Source organism: Passer montanus, unplaced genomic scaffold (assembly GCF_014805655.1).
Source record: "Passer montanus isolate IOZ18808 unplaced genomic scaffold, ASM1480565v1 scaffold67, whole genome shotgun sequence".
Classification (NCBI taxonomy): Eukaryota; Metazoa; Chordata; class Aves; order Passeriformes; family Passeridae; genus Passer; species Passer montanus.
The window spans coordinates 1,411,224-1,430,274 of record NW_024371815.1 but is presented as its reverse complement, the minus strand read 5'-3'; the positions used below and the strand labels follow the sequence as shown (position 1 = coordinate 1,430,274).

The following is a 19,051-nucleotide window of genomic DNA, read 5'->3' as shown; positions in this document are numbered from 1 at the left end:
GCTGAGTGTTTCCTCATCCTCTAAGCGTGGAAAATCTGGGTTTGAGTGTTGCGAAGACTTTTTTGGTTGCAATGCAGACATTCTAAAGGTCCAAACCAAGAATTAAGCAGCACAGGACTTAGACCTGTGTGCTGAATAAATTATCTGAAGTGAGTTGTATGTAAATGGTAAAGCAAACTGTAAATAATTAAAAATATATGGTTCACTTGATTTAGAGATGAAGATCTAATGGGAAGATGTTCCATTTGTGGAAGAAAAGATAAAATGTAATAGCATATATTGGAATTGCAGTCTGGACAGATGCTGCTGTTTGATGGAAACACTATTCCATTTCTTGGACTCTCTTGGAATCTTTCTGTATGCCTAGAATACATAATGGCATTCTTTTTTTTTTTTTTTAAGCTCCATCTTGTATGAAAGATTCCTGCATAGGTATCTGGAAGAAAAGATAAAATGTAATAGCATATATTGGAATTGCAGTCTGGACAGATGCTGCTATTTGATGGAAACACTACTCCTGGAATCTCTTGGAATCTTTCTGTATGGCTAGAATACATAATGGCTTTTTTTTTTTTTTTTAAGCTCCATCTTATATGAAAGATTCCTGCATAGGTATTGATGCTGTGGAGAAGTGTGTGGTTTCTATAACTTGTGCTGCATTGTATTTTGACACACTGCACCAATTTTAAATACTGTTTGGTAAATCTTATGGCAGTTTTATTTTTTCTGTTACTGTGTTTTAGTAGTCCCAAGAAGCAGATTTGAGAACTGCATGTCTAAAAGCTATTTGAATTTTGTTGTGTATTTTTAGATACCACAAGCTCTGAGGGGAGTGGGTGAATGGGAAAAGGCTAATTTTAAATTTCTTTGCAACTGTTCTTGCTCTAACATTTGGTTTGTAATTTCGAATAATCCACAGCAAAGTGATTTTCTGCCCAAGGGAATTTGGTTTCATTTGTATTTGCATGGAGCCCTGTGCAGGAGTGGGGACCATGGCAGGGCTCAGGCTCGTGGTCCTGAAGGTCGGTCAGATGCTGCTCCTCTCTGCTGGCCTTTTGCCATTGGTGTGCATGAAAATGTGGACACGCTTCACAAGAGCTGAGCCAAGCTGATTCAGACCCCAGCAAAACAGGCAGTTTGTACAAAGTGTGCCAGTCTCCAGCTTACAGATGTTCCGTGTTGCTCTTGCTGTAGTGGAAACAATAGTTGTGAGGGAGCGACAGCCGCCGCCTCCAGTCTGAGCAGCCCGCCCCTCCTCCTGCAGCACACGAGCCGCGTTTGTGGCATCTCCTTCTGCTGCCATGAAAATTGCTGTCATGTCACAGACTAAGCTCTGCAGCTTTGCTGCCAGGTTAAGCAGGAGAAGCTAGACTGTGATTAGGAAAAGATCCCCAGGGAAGCAGTGTGCAGGGTTTGAAGGTGAAGGGCTGGGAGTAGCAGGAATGGCTGTATCATACTCGGCAGTGGGCTGAGGCGCGAGGTGCCAGAGCTGCAGGGCACACAGCAGATATGCATCGTGGCTGAGCTGATGCTGTGTCATGGCCAGGCACAGAACTCCGAGGCAAACAGCATTGCAGCAATGCAGTTGCATCATTGCAATAGTGATGGGCGGAGAAGAAACACCTTGGCTCCCACACCCTGCAGTGGCTGCGGAGCATGGGTTTACAGTGTGTTTTCTGCATCTCCCTTGTCAATGAGAGCAGGGCTTTTTACCCCTTGCATCTTGGCATCCCATGAACTGTTCAATGTAATTCTCCCTCTCTGTTTTTCCATGTTCCTGCTGTCTGTCTTTGGCAATCTGGAGCAAGAAGAGGGTCCTGACAGCTTCTTTTGGCTTGCAGTGGGAAGAGGTGGGCTGGCAGCTTCTTGTGCCAGGCAGTGCACTGAAGGCTTGGTATGGAGCCCTTGGAGCTCAGCAGGCAGGGAACCAGTGCCTGAGGCACCTGTCAGCTGAGTAGAAGAGTGGCAGCCACTCTAGAAAGGCTGACAGTGTTGTCACTTCCTGAGCTGAGTGATGAGCACCTGAGGGTCAGTGACTGGCTGAGGGTACCTCTGGGAGCTGGGTGTTCTTCCTCATGGAGATTACAGCTGGGAAGGAGAAATACACGTCAGCAGTGCCAGGATTAGTTCAGGAACTTCAGGCCACTCCTCCCTTCCTTCACTGCTTTCCCCAGGGCACAGCAGAATGTGTCTCTCCTCTGAAATGGGGAGAAGAGGACTCTGGTCCCTAGTTTACCTGAACATTTGTCACTTGGTAAGAAAATTGCAAGCAGTCTGCCTGACATCATGCCCTGGTAAATAAATGGCCCCATGTCACACACAGCCTTCTGCATGCCCAGGGAGGTTAATACACTTCCCAGAGCCTGTGTGTGCCCAGATTTCTGTTCAAGATTTCACTGCAGCAAGGACCAGTGACCTAAACCAGTGCAAGCACACCCAATCTCCAGTGGCTGTCCCTGAAGCCTGTGCTTAGGCTGTAGCAGGGAATGAATACTGCATGTGAACCAACCATTTGTATGAAATCTTGTTTCACAAAGAATACAACAAATTGCTTGTCAATATTAATCTGTGCCTCCTTTCTAGTAATTTATTTTTGTGTCATTTTTCCAGCCTATTCATGAAAGTGCATCTCTGTGGTCTGTGCATCCAGGCATTGGGTACTGCTGCTTTGGCTAAGGACAAGCCAGCCCTGGTCTGGAGCAGGGTGTTTGAGGCAGTGCTGGTTTGCTTGGGCACAGTGTGCTGCTGAGGTGTCCACAGGGCACCCAAACCCCACCTGGGCTGCTGGGGCCCATCAGCACCATCTGTCTCAAGGTGTTCTGCTTTGCAGCAATCTGTAATGTGTCCTACACTTGGCAGATCAAGCTGGCTGGGAGATGTTCCAACACAACTATTTTTCTTCTGGATTTGCTGATATGCTGGAATGGAAGCATGCTAGAGATGTTTCCACAGCTCTCAGATTCTCATGAAAGCTGGGCAAGGCTCCACAGCACTGTCCCCAGTGGCTTGGCAGTCTACCTGGGGTTGTGTGGTTTTTTGGCAGCCTAGTCTTCCATGACTTCCTGTGCCCAGGAACAGGAAGGAACCTTAGCCTCAGGTGCAGGATGGCTCTTGCAACAATTCTGAATTTTTTGTATTTTCTTCTGACGTGTAAAAAATGAAAATTTTCAAAGGCTCTATGAAGTGCAGGTGTTTATTCTCTATCAGAATTTCTCACACCCTCCAAAATTTTGAACAAGGTGAGAATTTGTAGCTGAATGTTCAGTAATACTTTATAGACCGAGGCCTAGTTTAATAGCTGGCTCCATAACTTGAGTTCTTTCTTAAGACTGCACTTGTATCTTTTTTAGATTAGCTTATTCTAATGCCTAATTTTGTTATTTACATATTTATATCTATATGTAAAAACATTTAAAATCCTTATGTCTACAGTTATTTTTCTGGAGCTGCTCTTCAGCTTTTAGTCTGTTTTATTTTCCTTGCCTGTTACATTTATTTCTACTTATTATGCATCTTCTCCTTATTTAAAATAAATGAAATGTAGAACTTGATGAGGGTGCAGATTTTTTCACTCCTTAGCAGTGACAGATGCAGTGCTCTGGGAACACTGCCTGCCTCTATTAGTAAGCTTGTGCCTCTTGTTTTCACTCCTTAGCAGTGACAGATGCAGTGCTCTGGGAACTATTAGTAAGCTTGTGCCTCTTATAATTGGACAGTATTAATGTTTAGGAAGGCAATTGAATGAGCTTAAAAAGAGCTCACAAGATGGTGGTCCCTGCAGGTCAGCAGGCATCGTAGTAAATCATCATAGTGAGGAGGTGCAACTGCCAGCACGTGGCCAAGTAACTTATTCCTATTCCTGCTGCTGATTCACAAGTCCTGCTGCAATTACAAGTGACAATAGAGGGGCTGGGGGGAAAACAGGGAGCCTGCTCTGGCAAATTCCAGATGGAGGACTTGCATTCACCTCTGTTCTCTAATGAGAGGGTGACAATGTCTGAGGCAGGTCCTGGGGACATATGTCATCACAGTTCTGTGCCTTGGTTCCCCCCCCAAGGTCATGTGGCTCTGCAGCACATGGAGAAGAGCTTCAGACCTGCTGTGTGCTTACTCTTTTGTTGTGCACTGTATTTAAAATGTCTTTCCCCCCCTTCTTCCTCTCTTAAAAGTGTCTGTTTCTCCCTTTTTCCTTTTTCTAGAATGATACAGAGGGCAATAAAAGCTTTGAACCTGCAAAATTGTTCAAGAACAAGCTAAAAAGTAAATGTGCATTGTATAACAGAGGTTACATTGTAACACCCCTAGCTCTGCCTTAGCTCTTTTTCATGAACAGTTTTTTTAGAAATTTATTTGTTTTGTTGTTCTGGTTTTGTAGATTAAGAATATATCAACTTGTTTGTTTTCTAAAGTGGGAACTCAGGACATTCATAGTTTATATGCCTGAGTCATGCTGTAATTAAAGCAGGAATTGAATCTGGACTAAGTAGTATAAAACATGGACAAACTGGAGATTCTGAGTTATTGTCTGGTGAGCCAAGGAAATAATTTATAATAAATGGCTATTTTTATGTATGAATGGGAAAAAATGGTTCTGACTGCTTTAAGAGTTTTCCAGCATTCACAGTCACTTGGTAAAATTCTTTCCAAAAGTGTTATGTACTTGTCATGGTTTAACCCCAGCGGGCAATTCAGCCCCACACAACCACTTGCTCAGTTGTCCCCAAGCCCACCCCACTGTGGGATGGGGGAGAGAATTGGAAGGGTAAAAGTGAAAAAACTCTTGGGTTGAGATCAAAACACTTGGATAATTGAAATAGAATAATCATAATAATAGCAATGATAACAATGCAATTGGTAGGAAAATAAAAAAGAGAGATTAAAAAACCAAAGAAGGACAAGTGATGCACAATACAGTTGGTGACCACCTTCCTATTGATGCCCAGCCATTCCCCAAGCAGTGTTCCCCCCATCAAACTCCCCCTGAGTTTTTATTGCTGAGCATGATGCCATATGGTATGGAATATCCCTTCGGTCAGTTTGGGTCAGCTGTCCCAGCTATCTCCACTCCCAATTCCTTGTGCTCACCCAGCCTCTTTCCTGGTGATGAGCAGAGATGTTCACTCTCTAAGCTCTGCACAGCAACAGCTAAAACATCCTTGTGCTATCAGCACTGTTTCCAGCACAAATCCAGCCCCATAGTTGCTGTGAGGAAGATTAACTACCCCCGCTGAAGTCAGAAGAGTTATGGACTTGCCCTATCTTTGGGTAGGTGGTAGGAGGCTGGCATTTCCAGTATGACATCTTCAATAAGAGAGTTTAAGTACTGGTTTTCTGAAATATGCTCTGGTAAAATCTGTTTCCTATAAAATGTAGTTTTTGAGAGCAGAATAGAACCATTTGCATAGAGAAGAATATAAGCAGACAACTGTTGTGAACAGTAACTCTTGCAGACTGGATATTTTGAACAGTCCTTCTTGGAAAAAAAAAAGTTTTCTTCCTGGCACTTTAGAAAATACCAGGAGGGGGTGGGTCTTTGTGCTGTTTGTATGATATTTCAGGTGAACCAAACTTTGGAGCCTGCATTCTGTTCTCATGCATGGAGTGAGTGAGATATGACATGGGCAGTCTCAGCACAGAGTGTGCCCGATTCACCAAGAGCCTTTGCCCTGCAGAAGTCACAAATTGATTACAATGAATTCTTCATGCTCACTACCAACTGTGCTCAGCTGTGGGTCTGTACCACAGTACAGGAGACAGGAGCTGTGGGCTGTGTCACTTGGCTGCTGCACAGGAGTTGCTCCTGCTGAGCTGGTGTTGAAGTAGCTACCCTGATGAGGAATTTCTAAGTGGCAGGGCTAAGCAGCCTCTTAGGACCTTGTGCCTCCCCATTCAAAGCTTGGTTACTTTTCCAGAGGTGCCAAGGGTGCCAAGTGAGCTCAGCCTGGCCATTGCAGTGTTGGGCAGCTTCTGCAGGCTTCTCTTTCCCTTTTGGCCCTTGTGCAGTGGGGTGGTAAAAGGGGGATGCAGTGGTATTTCAGGTGTTTCTATGTGCAGTGATTGCTGCTTTGAGCAAAATGAACTGAGATGACGATGAGGTCTCGTGTTTCAAAAGTCAGGAATAAACTGAAACTCTCCTGAAATAGAATGACACTATCATATCCACTGAAATGATCAATGAAACTATCCTGTCCACTTTCTGTGTACCCACATGAACCCACCTTTATATAGAGTAGTGTTTGATATTAATGGCTTTCTTTATAATATGAGCATATTGGTTATCATATATATGGTATTATGTTTATTTATTTTGACAAACCCATATTTTCCCTTTTTTTTTCTCCAGAGTGACCGACTGCTCATTAAAGGTGGAAGAATTATCAATGATGACCACTCCTTCTATGCAGACCTGTACCTTGAAGATGGACTTATAAAGTTGGTTTTTATTAAATATTGCTTTTTTTGCATGCATGTTAGCATAGACTACTGTGATTTCTTCATAGTACTGACTTAAATTCTTTTGCTGACTTAAAATCTTTTGTGGGCAGAATCTCAGTGACCTCTAAATGTGAGACTGTAGTTGAGGAGTGTTTAATTATTAAATTCTGCCATTTTATCTTCACTAAGATTAGATAAGTGGAAAATGTCTTTGCTGTAAATTGAAGATATTTGCTTTTCGAACAGTTCAATCACAGTTTCTTCCGAAATAGTTAAGGCAAGTAGGCACTCTCAAGAAAAGAAGTAATGGTAAGGACAATGGAAACCTTTTGAGTCCATGAATGGCAGAAAACTCTCTACAGCTTTTCTCCCTATACCTAATCAGTGCAATTGCAGCCATGCTCTTAAGGCTTGTAGAGCACAGAAATCTGAAATATGCCCCATGTTGCATGGTGCAAATGAGGACCTGCCATGTCACAGTTGCCTGTTGGTTAATGCTGAACCACAGCATGTTCTGTTCCTATAATGTTGTTATGCATTGTTACACAATTAGAAAGAAAGTCCTGATTTATCAGGCTATAAAATACAGGAACTGGGAAAGTATTTGTTAGGTGAAAAATTTGAAATATGTGTTACTGATAGCCTGGGAAACTGTAACAGAGATGTCCATGTGCTCTGCTGGTCCTGCCTTGGCTAAGTGGAGATGAGGGTCTCTAAGGTTTGCAAAGTTATGTAGTGTATGAGCACTGTGATGTACACAAGGATCAAAGCCCTTTCCATGGTTGCTAAACACTTTCACTAGTGACCTAAGAAGCTTCGTCTCCAGTGGCTACAATTTGATGCACAGAAATATAATTATGGTTATCTGGTAAATAATTAATTGCCTACTTGTTTTCAGAGCTCCTTAAACTCCTTTCAGAGCTCTTTAACATCAGATTAAAAGTCCAATTCTTTATATATCTGTGACTGCATATGTTATTATGATTCAGGTTATTATAACAGAAAAAAATCTGAATACTTTCATCCATGGACTGTGCAGTTTTCTTTTTAATACTTTGCTCAGCCTTACCATTTGTAGTGTTAATTGAAGTGGCAAAAGTGGAGAGGACACAAAATTTTGAACATGTATCTATTTTTAAAGCAATAGTAAGCCAAGTTGTAGTCTCTTTGATGTGTATTTTTTATTGAGTTTTTCTGTGGTTTTGTTAGTTCATGTGCAAATATTCTATTAACACTCGTAAGCATCAGAACTATTTAAACAACTAAATGCATGAGATGCTGAGAGCCTGAAACTGCTGTGAATTTTTGGCTTTGATTCCAGAAATGCAGTGGTAGTTAGTAGGCAGGTGAGCAATGCCAGTCTTTCACCTGCCCTTATTAAGTACATAGACTCCCTCTGAAATCCGTGTGTGGATCCATACCTCCAGGAAGTATCTCAGCTGCCCAAGCTAATTAGGGTTAATAATGATCAGACAGGCAAGATCTTAATTTTTAAGAAGCATTTATCTTCGCCCAAGGAGGCAAGTTCTCTATTTAGCACCCTGAGTTATGCCTGATGCCCTAGATTTAGATGACCCAAGATTTTTCTTTGAAAAATGTGCAAGAAGTCCTGCTCTGAAATAATTTGTGAGGACAGCCTGCTAGGAGATGGGGTTGGGTTCTTACTGTGTTCAGATGATAAATTTTGCAACCTAAGAAAGCTCTGGGTTTGTTTGGTCTCTCAGTTTCTTCAGGTGGAACTGCCGGCACATTGTGTCTGAATATTTAACATCATTGTTAAATGTGGCTCAAGCTTGTTTGGAGCTGGACCTTGAAACTCAGTCATCCTCATTTCAGTTCATGCTACAACTTTCCAGCTGCAGAACCTGCTGATGATACAGAATTCTAACACAGAATGGAGCAGACACCAAACCACTCAGCCCAGAATAGGCAGCAGTGTCCTGGTTTTACCAGGCTATAAAAGATCTGGGTTATTTTTCTCACTCTGAAATAAAAACTGATTGGAGAAGAGAGGGTTGGGTTTCTCTTGCAACCTAATGAAAAGATTTGGGTATTTTAATGCTTTTAATGCAGATCATTCTGCAGAGAGGAAAGCAGATGTAACCTTGAGTGTGTTTGAAGATCAGCTGTAGTTTGGAGGATGGTCGATGTTTCTTCCTGCCAATCTATGCTCAAACTGGCTCCCTAGGTACAAGGAGCAGCAGTGCATGTGGATTTTTCCTACCTGAAACTTAAGCCCTGCACACTCAGATGGCAGCTGAGAGGCAGTTCTCCATTATCTAAATAGTATTTAAAATATTTGGTAATTTAAATTGGCATATAAATAATGTATTTTGCCTACATCTCTCCTGCCTCTGTTATCACATGAGGAAGTGAGCCCTGTGCCAAGTGACAGGTCATGGTCTGGTGCTTGCTGTACTCTGTTCCATCCCTGCCAAGGGAAAGGGTTGGGTCCCTCTGGGGTGGAGGGACAAACAAGTGGCAGGGTGGGGGACTGGGGGCATGATCTCCAGAGCTGGGCAAGTGATGAGTCAAGTTAGGGGGAACTTCAGATGCCTAAAGAAGGTCTGGGCTTGATAACTGCAGAAGCACCACCACAGAGTTCTGGGAGAGGTTTTCAGCTTCCTTGGATGAAGCTTAGGAAGAGCTGAAGCCTACTGTTTCTGTTGTGCTTTAATCAGCCCATGTACAACAGAATTTACCAACTTGTTCCACTGAAAATGGCAGACAGCATCAGCTTTCTGTGGGTCTGAGTTTTCTGGTTGCTGACATATGAGGAAGCCAGCTCAATCATTTGACCAGAGTCTATAATGCAGTTATCTGCACTGTTGTATTTTTTCACCCACAAGTAATAGAACTCTATTCTTGCTCCCATACACTTTGCATTAATGAGTGAGCAATTCAGGAATCCTGTCACATTATCTCCTACTCTCTGTTCTACTTGGACAGAATAAAAATAACCTTGAGCAGCAGTGAAGATCAGACTTCACCCAGCCTTAATCTTGATGCCAGGGCAAGAGATGAGGCAGGTTTCTGACAGATAGTAGTGAAGCATCATCCACAAAGGCCTTTGGTCACTTCAACATGGATAATTTCAGCTGAGATCTTGATGCCAGGGCAAGAGATGAGGCAGGTTTCTGACAGATAGTAGTGCAGCATCATCCACAAAGGCCTTTGGTCCTGTGTCACTTCAACATGGATAATTTCAGCTAAGTTGTTACTCAACCATACACTGAAAATAATGAGCACTGAATCATCAAAAAATTTCAATATATAGTTAGCACACTTTCACTTTGTTAGGACGTGTCTTCTTGAAGAGGAAATTGGTAGATACTGATTGTGGAATAAAATAAAAATTAAGTGCTTTTTTTGTGAAGGTTTTTATTAATATTATTCTCAGAAGGTATGTTAATACTTGAAGTTCAGTTACTTCTTGGACATACTCAAAGGAGATGGGTCATAGTTAATTTTTTTCCCAGTTCCATTTCTTAGCCACATAAATGCTTTACAAAGGTAAAGGGTTGTTCTGATTAAAATCTTGGGGATAGATTTGACTAACGAAAATTAGTGCAACACCATTACTACACATGGATCTACCTAATTTTATGCAGGCACTGAATCTGTTCATGGGTGCAGTGCCTTATGATATGCCTTTGTGAGGCACATTTTAAAACAGAGTTGCTGCTTGCAGCTTTTTTGTGCACTTGGATGTGCTGGGCAGCTGCTGTATTTTGCATCCAGGTTGGTTCCCTGTTTGTCAGGGAGTTGTTCACACCGTGCAGCTGCACACAGGCTCTGACAGTGCTGCACATGTTGATGACTGTTAGGTGCCAGACATGCAGGTGCCAGCTCTCTCGAGTTAGCCCTCCTGGATTTGTTCAGTGCTGTGACCCCATCCTGGGATGCCCATGAGGAATTTGCCCATGGAATGGCTGTGCTTCCCTCCAGCCAGAGCCCAGGGCACCAGGGGAGACGAGTTGCTGGAGGTGACATTTTTGCATAGCATATGAAACAAATTCTTGACCTCCTGGGGTTGTTTATTAACTCTGCCAGTTTGGCCAGATTCCAATGTGAATAATTATCCCCTTTTTAAAATTTTTCCCACTGGTTTTAATGAACAGTTATATTCACTTCTGGTTCTACCTTATCACAGTTGGCTGTTAATCAGTTGCTGTGTTTTGAACTGTAGGTGGGAGTTGCCTTTTAATATGGGGAAACAGATTCAGCAGCTCAGATGTTTGAGGTATTTATTTAGCTGTGGATAAAAGTTGTTTTATCCAGACAAAAGAAAATTAGGACCAGGGACTCAGTGTCTGTAATATGAGATAAACTGAGTGAACTTTAACTACCTTACAGTTACCTCTAAGCCCAAATATATTGTGGTGTAACAGTGCAGAGACATGGCTTCCCTACAGACCCCTCTTCCTGTCTGGCACCATGCAAAGTAGACAATAAATTCTAGTGTGGCTTTAAAAGTTAAAGTTTAATTTATTTGTAATTGAGTCCATGAAGAATACAAGTATTTTGATCATAAATATCTTGAGTTTGATGTTGGTATGGGGAACAGATTAATATTTTTAATAGTGACAAAAAAATATTCTGCTTTGAAGACCTGAAGGGAAAAAGATGGCAACAGCTAATTATAATTTTTCCACATAGTTATGCAGAATGTTTCACTGACTTTTAACTTCAAGACGAGGATGAAGAATATGGGATACGGTAGATTAAACATATTTAGGTCTCTTAGCTGTGTATTTCTGTATCTTTAAATTTCTTTTTAAGGATAAATTTGCATTCATGATGACAAAGTAATTATAAAATTACTATATGCCTTTTGCTTCTGCCATATATTTTTATAATTCCAGCTTGCTCCCATATTTGATCTATGTTTTCCTATTTTCTTTCAAGAACTTAATATACAAAACTGGAGCCCCCAAGAGAGCATTAAGTGTACATAATTTGAATTGTTTAAAGATAGACATCATATAAAAATAATCAATTTTTAATGCTGGTGCATTACAGCTCCTTTATTGGCCACTAGAGCCGTGCAAAGCAAACAGAGCTCACAGCTCAGCGCGTCAGCTCTCCTCTGCTTTGTTCTGCTGTGCTGGGCAGGACAGAGGGAGCGTGTGCTTGAGCTTCACCTTGCCTTTGGGGCCCACCTCCTGCTGTATGGGCCCAGGCTCCCTCTCCCCTACATGCCTCAAATAGCTTTGTCCTCTGTGCTTTTCCAATAAAGTAATACTGGCTTTCCTTGCTGTGCAGGCAAATAGGAGAGAATCTGATTGTTCCTGGAGGAGTCAAGACCATAGAGGCTAATGGGCGCATGGTTATTCCTGGGGGAATAGATGTCAACACTTATCTACAAAAGCCCTACCAGGGGATGACTGCTGTTGATGACTTCTATCAAGGCACAAAAGCAGCACTAGCAGGGGGCACCACCATGATCAGTGAGTACCAGCAGAGCTGTGTGGGGATGGGTACCAGAGGCTTCATTCTGATTTTCTGAGTTCTACTGCAATGAATCTTCAAATTTCTGGGCACTGTGTTTGAGATCCATTCATCATTGTTAACCAGGGTTGGCCTGAAAATGAACCTATCCTCAGAAAGAAATACCAGCATGTGGAATTGTCTCTTGGCTTTTCCTCTGAAATACAGAACAAGCACTGAGGGATAATGTATGTAATCTTGGGATTTTTGGGAAGCAGTGTAGGTAGTTCTGTAAGTATATGCACAGAAAATCTGACAAAGATCTGCTGTTCCCACCTACTGCCATTTCAAGAGGCATAGAAATAAGAAGATATGCTTTTTTATGAACTTGGATTTGGCAGCAGGAATTGAGGAAGACCTTAATAGAGGTCCCAGAGGAACATCTTTGTTGGTGAAAAGAAGTGTTTCTAGTTGTTAAAGACTCTTCTTCTGTCTACAGCTGGTGGGACAAGATTTATCTCTTTCCTTCTGCCATGACTTGACTTTGGTTAGATGTTGTGAGGCAATTGTTCAGGTGCCATAAATTGTCTTGGCTTCCTTGTGGAGAGGAGCTTCCCAGTGGAGTTTTACTCCCACTGAATTGGGATGTGGATTTTTTGGTGTTACCTATTACCCATATTCAGGCATCAGCTGAAAGACTCTTTTGGCCATAGGCACAAAATGCACTGCTGTTCATTCCTTTTGTTAATAATTTTTTTCAGTCTGTGCTCTTCAGTTGAGTATTCCTGTGCAGAGTTAGGCTTGCAGGTGGCACTGGTAAGCCCATGTTGATTTGTTTTCATACTAACTAGCCCTGCAGAGAGGAGTACCTATGCATAAGTAGTCATGCCTTGGTGTCAGTGGATGGTGTGGCACCCTTAGAGGCAGAAAGCCTTGAGGCAGGGGAGAGGCAGGGCATTCAATGGACTGTATAGTGTGACAGTGTTTGTGCTCAATGTCACTCCAGTTCAAACCTTTGGCTGTATTCCCAGTTTTGGCTGCTGAGAAAACATTGAACATCTGCACTGATGTGTTGGTAGGGCAGAGTGGGCCAGTTCAGTGACTGTGAGGCACTGGTTAATTATTGTGCTTACTGTGAAATACATAGAAATGTACACATCAGACAAGAACTACAGTGAGGGCCAGAACCTATGGTCTCTTACAATACAGTAAGGGGAAACACCAATGTTTGCTAAACTGTGAGGTGTTTGGCTCCTCCTTTGTGTGTCTATTGATGCTGCACCAAGCAGGTTGCCAGACTCATCTTTAGTATGGCCTGTTCACAAAGTTGCAGCAGGACCTGGCTGACACCCCAGTGTTACAGTCAGCACACAGGCTGCCTCCAAGGCTGCTGTTCTGGCTGAGGAGCTGCAGGACTGCTCACTCTGGGTAAATCTGAACAGTGTGCATGCTGTCCTGCTAACAGACACTTTTTTAACAATCTCTTTTTCAGTTGATCATGTGCTTCCAGAACCTGGATCTAGTTTACTGACCTCCTTTGAGAAGTGGCATGAGGCAGCTGATACCAAATCCTGTTGTGATTATGCTCTCCATGTGGACATCACCAGCTGGTATGATGGGATTCGAGAAGAGCTGGAAGTACTCGTGCAAGACAAAGGTTAGTGAGTGAAATGTAGTAATATTCTTTACTTTTATTGAAATATCATATGGAGGTGACATTTTCAAGTATTTTAATGAATGCTTAGGCACTGGCTATGCTGGCTAAGGTTCTTCACTACCTTGAACTTGTTTTTTCACTTGCTGCTGTGCAAAATGGACCTAAAACTTTGTGCATATATATGACTTTGTCCAGTGTAGATTTGGAAGATTAAGATGCTTACATTGTCATAAAGAAATGTATTATTTTATCCTTGCTTGTATATGTGGAAATAAGTCATTGCATAAGTAGGTTTTTTTGAAGGTAAAACTCAAAGATCAGTATTTAGGATAATCAGCCCAGTCACCATAGATTCTCTATTTAATGAATGAAGAAAATGAAACATTTCAAAGTAGTGCTTCAGGTTTTAACTAGACTGAAAGATTTGATTCAGCTGCCTCAAATTAAATATGAAGAGCACATGGGGCTGTGAAAATGTCACTACAGGCCAGATCTCATTTCACAGCAGTGACTTGGAATAATTTCCTTGCTGAGGCTTGATTTTGTAAATAAAACATACCTGTATTTTTAGAAAAAATTCCTGTTATTAGGAAAAAAGATGCTAAAGTTAGGTATCTAATATTGAAGAAATGCCCTGATTTTCTCAAGTGCTTCTCTCTGCTGGCTTTCCCTGAAGTTACTAGAAGATGCCATGTTTCAACACTTGCAAAAAAAAAAAAGTCACTTATTTAGGAATCTAAGACACTTCTATGGGTTTGACACTTCTATGGTGTTCAATTATCAGACCTACTATCATGTGAGATGCTATCATGAGAGGTTACCTTACCTGGACTCCAACCACCAATTCAGAATAGCACAGATGAAACCTCTCCTAAATGCATTTCCACACACACAGGCTCAATGTGGCAGTCTCATATATGGAGGGCATCTTTGTGGCACCAGATACCTCTGTGTGGGCAATGGGATCTAGCCTTCAGAAGATCCTAACTTAGATCTTGGTCCTTGAAATTATGCCTGACTGTATTTTCTTTGCAGAATTGCTCATATATTTTCACATGTTTTTCATCTTCTATTTTCCTTGAAAATGTATGGATATTAATTAGGGAATATTTTCTGAAATGGCATGTGGTTTCCATGGGCAAATCAGAATGACTCTTCTCTTGGGAAACCTAAGTGATATGTATATGCAGCATCCTTTGTAATGCATAGAGCTAGTGTTGACTTAGATGTGAAACGTTCTCTTTATACAGAAATGTACTATCAAAGTAGAAAAAAAAAGCAAAATGCTATTTTTGAGTGAACAGTTGTTTGCTGAGATGCCATAAAGGTTATGGGCATGGGGGAGTTCATTCCATGTCACAGGATGTTAATAGTACATGTGCTGTGTAACCAGATTTTAGGCAACAAAACACTCCTATCAGCAAGACTGCACATAATTAGAGAAACTGCAGCTGGTCTTGCATAGGTCTCTAGTATAGGGGATTTTTACAAGGTGATGACATCTGTCAACACAAGTTGTGCTAAATCTGTGCTGTTTCCCTGCTATCAGCATTAACATGAATCTGCTGCTGTGCATTAGCTGACTGTTCTCTCAAGACAAGTATACTGTGCCTTTTTTAAAAGGTTGGATATTATTTTCCAGAGCTCCCTGACCACATATGGCTCAGCACTCCTAAATTTGCCCAAGGGTTTACATTAAAAGCCTGGTGCAGACAGTTAGGTTAATAGTTTTCTCTAACTATTGAAATGTGAGTTTCTATGTAAATCTGACCTGCCTTGGAGTCATCAGGGGAAGCACAAATCTATTCATTGGTTCCTAAACTGAGATTTATGGTGGAGCCTTGGTGGCCTCTTCAGTGGTGAGAGCATTAGGAGGTCACCTTTGTTCTCATGTACATCTCAGGCAGGCAGTGTGAGCTAGTCTCCCATGTTGGAGACACAAGGTAAGGGGGTATGAATGCACAAACACAATAGGAAATAATTCAGCGTGGCAAGGGCTTTCAAATTAATGGGTAATATTTCCTGATAATTGGAAACATTTAAGCCAGCTGGTGCAAATAGACTTGATGTCAGTGGAGTGACCCTGGTTTTCATCAGCTGGGAATCTGGATTGAATTGGTTCTTGGCTGATTGTGGGTGAGTGAGCTGAGTGACAGGGCTCAGCTCATTGTGTTTCAGAGCTCCATGTGCCTAATGCAATCAGCATGAGTAACAGGGGAGCTCACAGAGTGGCTGTTGAGGTGCCTTGTCATAAGGTATAATTGAACAATTAATCAGTTTTAAATCAATACAATGCTAATTTAAGGAGACACAGGCTTTGGAAGTGCCTGAAGATTTTGTAGAGCCAAATATTGATTATAAACACTCAGACTTGTATAATTTCAGCAGCTATTTTGGGATTGAGCTTCTTCAGTATATGCAAAGGAGCAAGAGCCTGAAATTGCTGACAAGGGCCTCACTGGTTCCTTTGACTTTGTCACTGTTCAGAAAGTTCAGGAGTACACTGTAGTCCTGCCTAAAATTTGGAGAGGATTCTGTAGAGTATCCCTAGTGTGAGAGCAAGTAGGACATTAACAAGAATGTAGTAGGACATTAACAAGAATGTAGTGTGTAACAGATGTTAAGCATTCAGGTCAATAGGCCATGGACCAGGGCTTTTGAAAAGCTGCATAATTCCAATGAGTAGGTCAAGGAACCAGGCCAGGGCAAGGAGTCTAATCTTGGATACCTGTATATGTAAATTTGTGTTATTTGTCTTGGTATCTGGTATAGGTGCTTTCTTTGCAAGGCAGGATTGTTCACACCCTCTCTCCTGTTAGCTGTAAAGGCAGCCCCTGAAATGCTCTTCTACTCTGTGTGTGTCTGGTGGCAGCTGAGGGTGTGAGTGTGTGTTTACAAGGGAGAACTCTGCTTCTGCACTGTCATAAGGAGCAGGCTCAAGATCCTGTGGCAGGTTCCCTGCTGGGATCCCTTCTGCTCCCATTGATTTCAGGGAGAACATTAAACAGAGTGAGAGCAAAACTCAGTCATTTTGCCAACGTCAGAAGAGGGCTTAAGAAGATAGCAAGGCAATAAAAGAGAGAGGATGAGAATACGTATTACTTGGGTCAGAGTATGTGTTTTTCCCCCCACAGCAGTCAGGGAAAGCTGCCTTACCTCCTGCAGGACTGTGATGCAATGAATCACCTTTGGTAGAGCCTGGTGGATAAGGGAGAGCAGTAGGTACCTCAGCCCTCGGCTCACAGAGAAAAGCGTGCGAGGCGTCAGTCCCGTGCCAACCCGAGGCAGTCGGCATGGCTTGGAGCAGGCCCGACACGTCCTCCTTGCTTTGTGTGGGCACGGGCACCCTGCAGGGAGCTGGCTCCTGGGTGCAGCTGACATCTGACACATGGGGAGGGTTTGTGCAGAGAAAATGGAGCTTTGCTCTAAGGCAGGTGGGGTGGGTGTGCTGGGCCCTGCTGTGAGCACTCAGAGGGGCTCAGGGCACGAGGCTGCAAGCATCGGCCCCAGGGAAGGCCCAGCCAAGCTCAGGTTTTGAAATAAGCAAGTACTGAGTACTTTGAAATTGTGATGAGGAGTAGAGGGAGGGATTACAGTTAGTAAAGGCTGTATGTGTCTTCTGAGAACATGATAAATAGGACAATGGGAAGAAAGGATGGGTTTACGGGCTGACAGGGTTCCGCCGTTCAGCGTGGAAGTCAGCAAGGAGGGGCCAGCTCCTGCTTTGTGCTTCTCTCTGAGCTGCCTGGACTTAGCAGGAAGACATAATACCAGGGATCATTTCAATGTTTTATCTTGTATGCTGGGGTATTTTAGTGCTGTAATTGTAAACAAATGAATTCTCTGTGTGTGTGTGTGTGTGAGCAGTCATACCCTCTGCTTGAGGATGTATTTGCTCATTCTAGACTCATGAAGGAGTTATATATTCATCAGAGAGGTTTATTCATTTTATTCATTCATGTAGACAACATGAACAACAGGAACATTTTCTTCTTGCCCAAGGAAACACAGTTTTCATCACAGCCATTTTGAAATGCAGCATACACAGTTTAGGTAGCTTAGAATTTACTCTTTTTTTTTGAGCTAGAAAAGTACAATACTGGTCCTTGGACCAAACTGGGGGTCTTGGCAGTAGACTAAAAGGTAAGACAAATATATGCACTAATATGAATTCATATGTACAGAGATTATGAACAGAAAACATTTGTAAGTTGTATTCTGTAAGAATACAAAGCCATGTAAATAACCAAATCTTTGAAATAAATAGCAACGCATGGGGATTTGAATACAGGGGGTTATTGACAACTGACACTCAACACTAGCATTTCTTATGGATTTCTGAAATTTGAAACGATTGTCTTTCTTGATTTTTATGGCTGCCAGCATAAATCCTTCATTCTTTGGAAGGCAGAAGAAGAGGTGTGGTGAGCTGCATATGAAACTTGTTTCAGGCTTTGTCTCCACTCCTTCCCAGTGTCTACCATCAGCTAAGCTTAGTTACACCTTCTCAGCACTTTGGGGGAACCTAACCAGAAGTTTTATCTACCAAAAAGCACAGTTTAGATCAAGCTGAAATGTTTTCCTGAATACTAAGGAAACCTACAAAGAAAAACGCTGATTCACAGAACCTTACACAAGATTTTTTTAAACTTCACAATCTTTACATGCTAGCTTTAGCCACCATTGCTTGTCTGTGATTTGGTTACAAGCAATGCTCTTTGCAGTGGTGGCTGGGTTACTCCAGGGATGAACACAGGCTACCCACAGCAGCCAAAAAATTCCCCCAGCATAGAGGGCATCCAGGCTTCTAGTCCTAGCAGCTGTAATGCAGCTGTGAAGCCATGCTTGATTTTTGGGAATCACTAGTGAAAAGCCTAGTCCAGACGTACTCTATTACTTACTTTTCCTGAAGTTTTTGTTCAAATGCAATCTAAGAATACACTTACATGGCAACACCTTTGAATTTTGTCTTGGAACAGGTGTGAACTCTTTTCAAGTCTACATGGCGTACAAAGATCTCTACCAAATGTCCGACAGCCAGGTACTGCTCTGAATGCTTTTCTTTGCTGTGATCTGTCCTCTCTTTTCTCATCTCCCAACACCTGAGGAGTTGCTAAGGTTGAATCCCAGAGAAACATTCTCATTGGCCTGATTGGCACTGGGAGAAATGTGCAGTGGTGGTTTACTCTCTGGAGGGTCAGTTCTGAGCTGGGCAGAACACCTGCATGTGTTTCTTCAAGTGTATGGCATTCACCTTCTGTAGAGATCTTCTGGTGTCTCCCAACATTGCAGCCACTCAGCTCTGCTCAGGATTTCACTCATTTTATTTTGCAGTAACCTTTCAAGGACTCTAGGTCAGAGAGGGAGAAAAAGATGAAGCACTCGAGGCAGTGGCAGTTCTGAGGCTTCAAGAGTTTCTTGGTTGTGTAAGCAGCTAAATGGAGTTGCTCTTTGGGGGAGGTGGCCTTTTCTCATTAGGGCTGGAGATAACAATGAGCTTGTTTGTCCAGAGCTCATTACAGATTCCAG

At 42.3% G+C, this 19,051-nt stretch overlaps 1 protein-coding gene across 2 annotated transcripts in view; it reads left to right on the top strand.

Moving 5' to 3' along the window:
* Positions 1–19,051, top strand: part of CRMP1 (collapsin response mediator protein 1) — a 51,991-nt gene that overhangs the window by 12,919 nt on the left and 20,021 nt on the right. For both annotated transcript variants that reach the window (XM_039728935.1, XM_039728936.1), the window contains exons 2-5: positions 6,344–6,432; positions 11,701–11,885; positions 13,358–13,522; positions 18,502–18,563. In XM_039728935.1, the coding sequence (XP_039584869.1) occupies positions 6,344–6,432; positions 11,701–11,885; positions 13,358–13,522; positions 18,502–18,563 (501 nt within the window). The remainder of the gene's footprint in view (positions 1–6,343; positions 6,433–11,700; positions 11,886–13,357; positions 13,523–18,501; positions 18,564–19,051) is intronic.